The sequence below is a fragment of the Syngnathus floridae genome, chromosome 9, assembly GCF_059516105.1.
Source record: "Syngnathus floridae isolate MCC-2025c chromosome 9, RoL_Sflo_1.0, whole genome shotgun sequence".
Classification (NCBI taxonomy): domain Eukaryota; kingdom Metazoa; phylum Chordata; class Actinopteri; order Syngnathiformes; family Syngnathidae; genus Syngnathus; species Syngnathus floridae.
Genome location: NC_142421.1, coordinates 5,643,869 through 5,656,599, shown reverse-complemented (window position 1 = coordinate 5,656,599; position 12,731 = coordinate 5,643,869). Strand labels below are relative to the sequence as shown.

The following is a 12,731-nucleotide window of genomic DNA, read 5'->3' as shown; positions in this document are numbered from 1 at the left end:
CATCCGTTCATGCAAAACAGTCATGCGGAGCAGAACATCCTCTGGTCATAAGGCTGTGGATATTTAAAAAAATAAAAAAACATATTCCACCCACACAGCAGCTGCAGGCCAACATGACTCTCTTCCAGTATTTTGGAGGCTTCATCTTGCTTGTTCCTGTAGTAACATAGTTGACTGGCATTTTACCTGTACTTTTTTCCATCCCATTAATTGTTCCATTATGGTAACAAGAACAATTGTGATATATTACTTTCAAAAGAAATATGAGTTTCATCGAATATTCTCGAAAGAATACAGTGAAATTGATTGAGAAATACAAACACACTCAACAGATAAAAAAAAGTTTTATCTAAAGTCACTTTATTGGTTTCTACATACAATTTTGGATATAACAGCAATATCATATTGTGAGGAGTCAAAAATAATAATTTATGATATATATTTATAAAATTACACAGATTTACAGTACTGTTTTATTATAATAATATTATGATTAGCATATCATATTTGTCTTCATTTTACTTATCAATGAAAATCACACAAGCGGTTATACGGAATGGACATATTCATACAACGTGTCGTTTCTTGCTTATTTGTTGTCAGGCATTGAAATAAACCACCAGCAGAAGAAAAACTTTTGCAGAACGTGAGGTTTCTTTCACAAACCTCACACAATACAGCAAATACTTTTTGTTACAAGGTTCTTTTTGTGTAGTTCAGTTTTTATACAAGAAGGTTTGATTCCATCTCACACTGCTCTTGAACAATTTGGCACTTTTGCTGAGTGGAGTTTGTTCCTCTCCTTGCGCAACTTAAATCACATCATTTATATTTCCAGCTCTGTTGCATCAGCAAAACATCTGAATTCAGCCAGATGGTCATCTTCAATACAGTGACTACCATACATTGTTCTTGTGACTAATATAGCACCATTACTTGTAACATTTTCCACCAATGTTTGGTTTTGTAATATTTTTTTTTTTGTCAGAAAGGTATTTCTTAACACTCAGGAATGCATGTTCTGCATAAACTAAAAAGATGTTTCTTGATGTACACTTTTGTGCTACCACTTTGTGGTTAAAAATGAAGATATATTTCTTTGATGGTACATTACAGCAGATAATATTTTATTAAAATATTGATGTTCATCCCCAAATGATCAAGAATAGTTCATTGCAAACAATTTCTTCATCTAATTTCTGCAGCCAATAAAGGATCAAATTTACATCCAAATTTAATTTGTGCCGCTTTACACAAAACAAGCATTTTGAAATACTGCGTGAATAAAAATGATCACAGATTTGATGGATTGATCATTTTGTGCTCAATTTTGGGATATGCTAAATGTCATTAAGGAGTGAGGAAGGATCCAACAAAGAACTCTTTTGATTTTGTTGTGGATCCATGACATGCACGGTGCATATTTTTTCAACATGTTATTTACAGCAGTCTCAAATAATTTTTAGTGGTGATAACTGTCGTGCTATGAATAAAGTTGAACTCTTTTGTGTAGAGCCAAACAATTTCTCTCTCGTTTACCCTCACTTGGTTTCCATCTGACTTTGGATGTTAGGCGGCATATCTGTCCCATATATATCAAGCCAAGCAGAATCTTGGAATTGACGTAAATCCATCATATCGAAAATATATTTAAATTCAAGACTGTTCTATTTTGGATTTCTCCAACAAGCATCTAGTAAGGTCATGTTTGTCCAGCTTAGCGCCAGTGACTCCTTTAAATTTGTAAAACCGCCTCGGACTGATATCTCTTCCCATTCATGCATCTATAATACTTAAACCTGTGTTGCCGAAACCTCTTTTAATCAGTCAATCACAGGAACAATTCTGAACGGGGCATTGAGTCGAGGCCAGCAGAGTACGAGTCAGCTTTGTGAGCCCCAACAATGGATTATACCGATTTTGTAACACTCTGCTTTAATACAGGCTGTATCAGCAGTTTTCACACTGAAAGCAGTTTATTTTATCATTTGTACGGCACTGCACTCCCCTAGCCAGCTCTCTGTTGTTTTTTTGCAATGAGCATTTTCATTGCTGTTTCTTAAATTTGGCAAATCAAATGTTGATGTGTCACAATAAACAAAATAAAGTGAAGAAACTGAAGAGAAATGCACAGCAGCAGCCAGTAGGGCAACAATCCTTTCAACCAGATTGATTCGGAACTTTGTGACCAGTTGTGCATTGATCCATGTGTCTTTCCATCCATACATGTGCATCATAACTTTATCTCTCTCTCTCTCTGGAGTGTGTTGTCAAGCAGCATCTGATGGAGAGGCATGTATGGTCAGGAGCCATCAAAGCTGGAAGACACAAGGGAAACACTGCAATTACTGCATATATGTATGCATGTAATGTGTGGGTCATGGGTTTTTCATGTGTGTGTGGTCAGCAGAATGCCAAGATTCTTATTCCCGAGGTAAAGATAGAGCCTGATTTATTCGGCCATTAGGAGATGCTTCACCATTAAATATTAACCTCCTACCATCACTCACTCAGTGCATTAAAATCACAGGGTGACCTCGAATGAACACATGATGGTTCAAAGTAGGCAGTGGCATAAATACATTTTAGTGGCCTTAAAATTACAAAGCTTGACATTTTATGTTAGTATCAGAATGCTGTGTAAATGCAATTGGAATTTAAATGGAATTAAAGTCCAATTATAGACTAATTGCTAATATTGTTTGATAGAAAAACAGTATGCAAGAGGCTCACCTGTCCCAAAGCTTTACACTCCTGCAGGAGTTGGTGCAGCAGCCAGCAGATATCAGAACTGTTTAGGGGGAAGAAAAAAAATTGGAAATGATCAATGACAGTATTGATGACACTATTATTCATGAGTCAATTTCCGACTGCAGAAGTAGTCTCCTAAATGTCAATCATTAGACTAAGTATTGAAAAAATTGGCTGCAAATTCAACCTTGCCACAACCACAGAGTGAAATTCGGAGCTCCGGTTGTTGAGATGAAACACTTTTTTTTTCTGTTGATCCCTCCTGATTCCTGTCACAGTTGGACAGGCACTGGCAGCAATAATTTCCCCTCCCGGTCTTCCTTTCCTGTCTTTTCCTTTGGTGACAGACAGGCTCATAGATGTGTCAGTCTATGTGTCTATCTGTAAACATCTTATTTTTAAAACTAACTCAGATGTTATTCATTAGAAACAATTGGAGCTGTGTTGTCAGGTTTTTCCATCTAGCAAACAAAACACTCACTGACAGCTTTATCATACAGTATTCAATAATTTGATAATATACTGTATTATTAAATTACTATTTGTCTTTCCAGAGGGGTACATACGAATTAAAAAAAAAAATCACTGGTTATGTTAATTATGCCAGTTTTTAATGTATTTGGAAATCCAACACCTTTCTTTCAAATGCTAAATTTCACATGGCAATCTCAGAGAATAAAACTTCAAAAGGTTTTCTATGGCTAATTTCAGAATGTGATGGAAAACGGAAGCTATTTTTAGTTCTGTTCAACTCCACCATGTGATGAGCTTCGTGGGCATCACGGGCCACCTTTGTGCATTTTGTCAGCTCAGTGTTCTTCACCTTGTGTGTGCGAGAGAAACAACAAAATTCATACTATGAACTTGCAGCTTCAAACATCCCTCCTCTGCTCCTCCTAAACTCAATATGGCCTCATTCGCACCGTGACCTGCTTGTACCTCTAGCAGCATCCCAGTGGCCCAGGCTATCAGAGAGAGAGCTTCACACACATACACACACACACACTGAAAGACAAGCCTCTGGGCCGATTCACAGCTGTGTCCTCTGGTTCACTTCACTCACTGTGCATGTCAGCGAGAATGATGGACAAGGGTGGATGGATGAAAGAAGAGAGCGTGTTTGCAAGTGTACAGATTGTGTGCTTGTTTTTTTGAGCATCCTGCATTTTTTATTTACTGGAAGAGAACAGACAGAGAATGTTGATTTATAATGGTCTCGGTGTATTCACATATTTCTTTTGCAAGGTGTCCCTTTGTTGAAATATAAGGACAAAAAAGGGCATCAAAGCTGAGTGGAGATAAATGACCAGGGAAGCAGCTGTTGGCCTAGTTAGCAGGGCACTACTTAACACAGGACATCTGATTATACACACCAACGCACACACACACAGAGAATTATATGACGAACAAAATCCTCGCTGACAAAGCCGAATGTAAAAAGTTCGCATAAACAGCCAGTTCAACTGGGACATATGGTAACCTCATGAGCAATGTAATAATGGACTGCATGTTGATATTCATATGAGTTTATATTATATATATAATCTACCATTTTATTATCCAGCAAGCCCTCAGGTCAATGATGAATAACTACTGCAAAATATTCGCAAACTTGGCTCAGTGGTTAACAAAAAAACAACAACAAAAAAAGATGCCTCACTTGCAAGTCACATGAGCACTTTAAATGCTGTATTTTGATTATGGGTGGCCTAATTAAAGCTGGTGTCAAGTACGCTTACCGCTGGGAAAGAAATTCTACCCAAATGAGATGATGAGCAAATGAGAAACAATGTAAAAATAAACTTTTTTTTTCATAAATGGATTACATCTCATATTACACTGATAAATTTGCATGCCCTATTCCTCTCAGATAGGAAATACATTTGTTGTTAGGTTGAAGTGAACAATTGATTCTCTCCATAGGTGTGAATCTGATCGTGAATGATTGTTTGACCAACTGATATTTTATGTACCCAGTGGCTAAAGTGATCATGCTGCACACTAAGGAGCCTATGAATATACACACAAACATCTGCCACCAGCATTTGGGCTTGCCCTTGCTCAAGGGCACTCCAGTAGTGGTTGGGAAATGACACACTTCTCCTCGAACCGTGTGTGTGTGTGCACGCGTGTCAATTCATAATGAATGAAGTGAACATGTGTTCCCAAAGCTCCTGAAACAAGATATTTTTATTCTTCTTTATTTGCTTCCCAAACATAATTCGTAACAAGATTTATTACGGAGGTGATGTTGAATGTACTTGCAAGCTGACTGCTGCTGCTGCTGACAGCACTGGGCTATAACTAAGGCTGCCTGCTACTGCAAAATTTGAGACCTGAACGCACTCCAGCAATTTCAGCGACAACATTTTGTCCATTTGCGCACTTCTCGTCTTTCTCTCTGGCCTTCACTCTTCATGTATCATCTCTAATGAAAAATAAAGATGATGTCATCTTCCTGTTTCTCTGCCTGCTTATTCTGCTGTTTGGTCAATCTTTCCAGAGTCTCCTTTCTTGAAGTTTCTTGAACAGACCTTTGCAATTTACATGCAACATCTCCCGATTTAGAATGTTTCTCCAAGAAGAAAAGTAGAGCAAGAGTAGAGTTATGAAAATCATACTGCATATGGCCTTGTGTATGCTGGTCCTGTGGGATGACCTCATAATTATGGAAATCATCCATTGTTTCAAAAGTGCTAACAATGCTAAACTTGCGATGGTCACGTCTGCTCGTGTCTGTGCCTTCTGCATAAACTGCTGTTGGTGATTAGATTACTGTATGGAGGACAAAGTGTAATGAGCCTGAGCTCACCGTTTAAAACAAGAAACCAAATTTATGCACAATGTACAACACACGCTGATTATAGTCTAAAATAAAGACAACTTCAAACATTGCCTAATGCTAAATTTACCACCGCACACGTTCTCCTCACAGATGCCAAACACCTCACACATCTTTGCAATGTGTGAATGTTAAATGAAACACATCTCCTGTTAAAGAAAACCAGATAGTGTACAGGAGCTCAGTTTAGAGAATCCAGCCTGGCGCCATTAAGCAGATGGATGACAACAAAAAGGCCCTTTTTCATTTCCTAAATCATCTGACAAATTGGGAAAGGTAAGCGCTACAAATCCTCTTATTCATGTTCTGGATTTTTAGAACCGCAATGATGTAATAGTATAGGCCGTGTTTTGCAAGAGATTGAAACAAAATACTCCAAGCATGTTTAACTCATTCGTGCCATTATAAATGTCAAAGATATTAACTGGTTTAGCAGTGAATTACCGTATTTTCCGGACTATAAGGCGCACTTAAAAACCTAGAATTTTCTCAAAAAGCCGACAGTGCGCCTTATAGTCCGGTGCGCCTTATATATGGACCAAATTCCTAAATTTAAACTGGCCCGAAGCATTGTGTCATGAAATCAATCATAAGTGGCCCGCTGAAGACTATGAATCAAAAAGACTATGGATCATTATTTTGTGATTATAAAGTAATTTGTTGCGTCTGAAGTTGAAATAAAAAGATGAAATGGAGAATGATTTGATTTGGATTAAACGTCTGACATGGTGCATTAATGGTGCGCCTTATAGTCCGGTGCGCCTTATAGTGCGAAAAATACGGTACTTAAATGCCCCCTGAAATATGTTACGCCAGTGGACTCAAGATGAGGAAGTGATCAAAAGAGGAGGGGGGCGTATGCCCATACAACCTCAGGAAAACATAACTTGCAAGAAAGTCTCACAAGACACTACAAATACAAGACAGTTCAGAGAACGGTACAAGAAAATGAATTGATTAAGTAGAGTGGATACCAGACCAAAGTGGATCACAAGTTGTGTGTGAAGCTTTTAAGTCACTTTTAAAAAGAGAAGCTGTGATCTGGCAACCAGAACAGTCTGACAGAAAAGTAAATGAGAAACTACACCTCAGTAATGGAGCCCTGGCCCGTGCCACTGTGTGTGAAACCTGTGAATTGATGAGACCAAATAAAATTTCCATTTCCTCTCATTGATATACCGCCAAATCACAACACAGAAGTTGTCTCAAAGTACTTTACACATGGAGCAGGTCCAGAACCGCATTCCTCCTTCATCAATAGAACCCAATTGAACATCACATAAGTAAGCTCGAGGCAACAGATGCAAGGATAAACTCAGCCAATTGAAGAAACCTCAAGAACATCTACATTTTCATGAGGGTCTATTTTCTACTGGGCCCTAATCAAAATAATACATAAATAAATTCAAATAAAAATTTTGAAGTGGCAGCATTCAAGCTTCATTTGCAGATTGTGTGAAGCAGAGAGACAAATAGATCATCCCTAAATTTTGTAGTTATATTTATAAACAATGTGGTTGTCTCTGCCTGTCGATTGCCCCCACAGCACCAGGAGATAAGGACGGTTCAAAAATACAATATGAATTTGAATACAAATGAATATTACCCTGTGCCTACCGTTGTACAGACTCTGGTGTTGGGGGGACATCTCCTCTCCAGCAGCCCTCCTGTGAACCATGTCTCGTTTCGGGGAGCCTCCGCTATTCCCTCCCTTGCTGTATTCCAGCCCAGGACTGATTTTATAGTGATGATGGTGTCGTATAGATTCTGGACTGCCCACGATCACTCTACCTTTTCTTAGATGCTCAGGTGTTCCAAGTATTGCTTTTTTTGCCTCAGGACTCCCACAGCTTGCCCCCATAGTGCTATCTGAGCGGTGTCTTTGACTCAACTCTGGACTGGACTTGGCCATGCCCTTTTCGCACCCTGGTAATACGTGCCCTAAAATTAATAACTGCTTCTGGGCAAGTAGGTCAGAGCTACAGGCCCTGCGGTGGGAATCGCATGGTTGCCTTTTGGGGGACCTGTGCTTTTCCGGGCTGCGTCCTCCAAAGTCTTGAGGGTCCAGGTTGGTGAGGGATCCCCCTCGTGGGCGGCATGGCTGGGGAAATGTGTGGTAATCTGGAGTGGAGCTATGCCTCCTGCCTGTGGAATCGCACATGACCCCCAGTCTGTCAGGGGGTTCCAGGGATCTAGGGCTGGCACTGGGACCCGATGGTGAGGGTTTATGCTGGAAGTTATCGGGGTTGTCTGTGCTTCCTGTACTGGAATTGCTGCTTCCATCACCAACATCACGTAGTAGACCCGAGGCAGGTAGCCCGCCCCCCAGCTGTGAAAGGCTGCTCTGACTGTCAATGGAGGTCCTGCAACTGGACCCCTCTTGCCCGACAGCAGCAGCCCTCTCCTCCTCCAGCATGAGGCACACCTCCTTCAGCTCCCAATTATCTCGCATCACGTCATTCTGCCGCTGCTCCAACTCCTTCAGCTTCTGCAGGTAGATGGCCACTTCCTTTCTCATCAGACCGCTGCTGTAGCGACCCAGGCGCTGCCACTCTCGTGTCACTCGTTTCCCTTTCTGACGGTCATCGTCCAGAAAGCAGCACAAGTCTCGAAGCTCTTGGTTATCTTCCTGCAATTTCTGGTTCACATCCTGGTTTTGAGACACAGATACAAAGGAGGGAAGCTCACACACAGAGATCAGAAGAGAAGTGAGGGATGACATGCACATGTCAGGGTAACCAGATTAATAGACACGTGCTGTCATAAATTCGTTCTGTTGGTTGGACAGGATGAGTGGCCACACTTCGAGAACGGCAGCCACCAGACACTGCCTGATCGGCACGTGAGGTCACAGGTCACAAGCAGCTGTCAATCATTACTGGCAACAAAGGCAATCTTTTGCTCAGATGACAACATCCACTATTTGTTTAGTATACACTGTTGTTAACATTACGATTCTATGTTGACATCTCTGCGCTAGTGAAAGATATTCAACATGACTGAAATGGCTTTGCATCTCATGGGGGCTTAGCCCCCTTACCACCCATCCATTACACATAGTGACGCCCCTGGAATCATAATCTATTTAGTAATATCAGACAGGTTAGGAATATATTTCTGAAAACATACTGTATATACTTCATAATTTCATTTCGGGTAGATATAGTGTGTGTACATGGAAAATAGTAGTCCATGGGGGGAGGAGGGGGGGGGGGGGTTACCTGACAAATAATATATTCCAAAGTATAGCCTCTGTCCCTCCACAATCAACTGTCATTATTTTACTTGAAATGTAGTATTTTTTTTTTTTTTTTAGCTTACTCACCCCCATCCCATCTCACCTTCAAACTCCGTATCTCATTAAGGTGTTGCTGGAGCCTTCTGTTCACTTCCCGCATCAGGTTCCCGTGTTCCACGATGACGCCTCTCCTCTCAGCCTCGGTCTTCCGCAACCATCTCACCAGCTCGTCTTTGCCCCACAGGAGCAGCTCCTCGTCAGGTACCTTGGCGATGTCATCCGCGTGACCGTCTGCCCTTTTGGACGTCTGCGTTTTGTGCGCTGTGCTTTTTTCCATCCTTTACAACTCCAATGAGGACCCAAAAGTATTGTCCAAAGAATTCCAGGGAAAAAGGCTACACTCTTACCAGCCCGCCCTTCTTTAATTATCTGAATAGCTGTCATTTAGGTTGCTCCGTCAATCACATCGTGCTCTTCTGATAGTATCAGCATAGCGCCGTCTGCCTGACATCTTGTCTCTGTCCAGGGTGCTGAAGTCCGCCATGCACCCACCAACCGCTGCTCCGTTGCGCAGAGAAGGAGAGCGAGCACCCGCGGGGAGGCTGCAGGTGCAAAGAGAGCGAGGATGAACCGGTGTGTTCATGATGGAAAGTCTGCCTGCGTTCTTGGTATTGGCTGCCTCGCCTTGCGCGCCGCCTGCTGGTATTTATGTTACAGTACAACCAATGTAAATTATTCCCAATCGTGGAGCGTTTATACCAAAATTAAGTTCGAGGTGCGCGCATTAAGACAATTTAGCGCACGAGTAGAACCAGTTAGGGTGCACTAAAAGAACTTTTTCCACAACTAAATTTTACGAAGGTTGTGTTAGAATGCATTCCAATGGCACTGTATATTGTGCAGGAAAATATTAAGTAGCATTATAAAACAATAAGGACCAAATTGCTGGTCATATTGGAGAGTCTCCATTAATGATGTCATTTGACTTCGTGTAAAAAAATTAAAACAATTAACCAACATATAAATTTCAGTGTGATTTAATGATGAAGTTTCAGTGATTCACTCCAAAACCAGGTGGCAGGAGTTCCAAAAGGTTTTTAGATGCGGGACATGATAAAAGACGAGTCGATCTGCTCCGACTAGTTCACGCAGTCATCGTAGCATGAAATAAGCCAAATTCCAGGACTATTTCAAATTCTTGTATTAGTTTGTCAGTTGGCTTGTTCAAATGTTGTTTGTTGAAGCTCCAGTTTTGCACTGACATTTAAAAAATGTCTATTTTCATCCAATGGCATATACTATGAGATTTTAAATCTGGTTAAATATTGTTGTAAAGTGGAAGTGGAGTCAAAAATGTACTTTGCAATAACATGTTCTCTGCAACCCCCATTAGTTCCAAGCAGGTTGTGATTAATATCAAAAGAAAATGAATGTCTTTGTGTTCATTTTTTATGTAAAACATTTTTTGAACTGCAATTCTTAAATTGAATATCTCATACTGATTTGTCAAAACTCAACTTTTGCAATATGCACTGCACAGTATCTCAGCTGTATAAGAGTTGAACATAAGTGATAATAGACAACAATAAAAAGAATTACAAATTATAAATAACTAATTAAATGTTGTTTACTAATTCCAGTACATAATAGGTATACAGGTATGCAAAAGATGCAGTTCGATTCATGACATTTTTGCATTGGGCTTGCCACACCTACTCACCATGTATGTTGCAGTACTGCACAACGTTGGTCATTCAGTTGTGATGGCTTCACAGAGGATGGCACAGTTTCTTTTTCCATTGTTAGCACTTATCTTTATTTTGCTGTGCAAAGCACTGTGCAATGAAGGTATTTGCGGAGCGAAAAAAATATGCCCTCAATACTTTTCGGTTGTTACCCCAAACGAGGTAAGTTGTTGATATTTAACGACTCTCAAATGATATTTTTGTTCTTAAGAAAACTGAATTTCATGTGGTATGGTTGGACGTAAAATGTTTTATGAATTTGTCTACAGGATTTTGAAACACGTCTGTATGTTGAAACGCGATGGATTACCACTCAAATAAAAAGCAAACAATTGTCTGATGTGATGGCTGCGCATTACAGATTGCAAGGTTTTTGCGACAGACAAAAAGCAAAAGGTATGGCTATGAGGGATTGAATTGTTCTTCAAATCATATAAGCAGCCATAAAATGACGTTATTTTATTTGATTAATTTCAACGCATTTAGATTTCGTGAGAATTACATGGTAAACAAATGCCAAATACTTACATATGATCAGGCCTCTATTTTAAAACCTTGATCATTACCTCTCAGAGTCAAAAAGTATTTTGTCTTTTGCTGGTTGCTGTGTAATTATCTCCCTCTAATAATACAGAGTTGCATTCATACAGGTTATCCCATCCCTGACGGCTACCCTGTCCTCATCTCAGCCATTAAAGTTGCAGATAAGGTGTATGCAAATATGTCCTGGTTTGTTCCAAATAACACAGAAATAGCTATAATCAGTGACACAAATGTGTGGATACAAACAAGACCGATGGGTTATGTTTACGTCAGGTAAGAAGCAAAGTTACGCTTTCTTTACAGGGTAATATAGATTGACGTGTTTCCTTCATTATATCTTGCTCAGATCATTTGAAGGAGTGCCAAGCTGGGAAACAAGCATTGAAAAAGGAGAGCAGTTGCAAGAACTCGTGACTAAAGCTGGGAAATCATTTGTTGCCAACCACTTCTTTGGGGCTGTTTATAATTCTTCCTTGGAGCTGAAGCAGTACAAGGAAATTTGGATTCCTGCACCATAAAGATCCTCATCTCAATTGCTGCCTATCCTAAATCAAAATTGTTAACCAACTTCTACAAATTACAATAACTTTGATTGATTTGAATGATTTTTTTTAATGAAATCAACATTTATGTTCAGTGTCATGCTTTAAGATCAAGTGCACATAGAAAAGAACAGATTTTGAAGTTTCATTTGGGCTGTTTTATCGAATCGACTGCAGTAGCCACAATCAACACGGAAGTTTCATCTATTATCCACTAGATGGCGCAATTTCTTTAATTATGCAAAACGGTTGCAGACAAGAGCCTGAGCCTCCCCAATGAGTATAAAATGACCAGAGGAAAAGCTGTGCACTTGATGCTGCGTCACAGAGACTAAAAGTCTTTCAGGGGCTAAGCTGAAAATTGTTTCTGAAATGTATTTTAAAGAAATTGAAATGTACACATTTCTGTAATAGCTGCTTTTTGGTTATGAAAATGGAACATCCTAAAATAGATAAGATGAAATAAACTTTGTAGTCCAAGCAGACACTCAAAAACTTAATAATGGTTAGCTTGGATACAGAATTGAATGCCACAAAATATGTTTCTGCAGCACCATGATATATTTAATAGCATTTGCCCATTAATACAGAAAACATTAAAAACATCCAAAACAAACTAGTCATATTAAGATACTTGTGGATAGTTTTACATTTATTTTGGGTTGATCACTGAGATGCAATGAAAATAATTTTTTTCCAAGTAATAATTTTATTTCATTATGAATGAGATAACGCAACCATTAGATCAGTGTCTCCCAACCTTTATTGAGTCAAGGCACCCATTTTACATAGAAAAATCACAAACCAAACAAAACTATTACAAAGTATGAAATATAGCTTGAAATGATTTCATCTCAGTTGACTAATTTATTTAGTGAGAAATCTGGCCTTGTTTAATATGCACTCGCAGAAAGTCATTATTCTTAATGGCAGCACGTAGATAGATACACAGGTTCATAGTAGCTTTTGCCTGTCGATGACAGATGTACACAGGTAATTTGTCATTGATAATTTTGGGCCAAATGAGATTATCACCTGCAACACCCCTTGTGATCTATCATGACACGCTA

At 39.6% G+C, this 12,731-nt stretch overlaps 2 protein-coding genes across 2 annotated transcripts; one reads left to right on the top strand and one right to left on the bottom strand.

Annotated features, from left to right (window-relative positions):
• Positions 1-342: 342 nt before the first annotated feature.
• Positions 343-10,609, bottom strand: LOC148393118 (uncharacterized). The gene is made up of 5 exons (XM_088384757.1): positions 10,552-10,609; positions 8,935-9,433; positions 7,211-8,243; positions 2,734-2,791; positions 343-2,318 (listed from the first exon to the last, which is right to left on the bottom strand). The coding sequence occupies exons 2-5, from the start codon at positions 9,166-9,168 to the stop codon at positions 2,303-2,305; spliced, it is 1,341 nt and encodes a 446-aa protein (XP_088240883.1). The 5' UTR covers positions 9,169-9,433; positions 10,552-10,609; the 3' UTR covers positions 343-2,302.
• LOC148393117 (heme-binding protein 2-like) lies at positions 10,575-11,638 on the top strand. The gene is made up of 4 exons (XM_088384758.1): positions 10,575-10,738; positions 10,846-10,972; positions 11,227-11,392; positions 11,466-11,638. Exons 1-4 carry the CDS (start codon positions 10,595-10,597, stop codon positions 11,635-11,637), a joined length of 609 nt encoding a protein of 202 aa, XP_088240884.1. The 5' UTR covers positions 10,575-10,594; the 3' UTR covers position 11,638.
• The last annotated feature ends 1,093 nt before the right edge of the window (positions 11,639-12,731 follow it).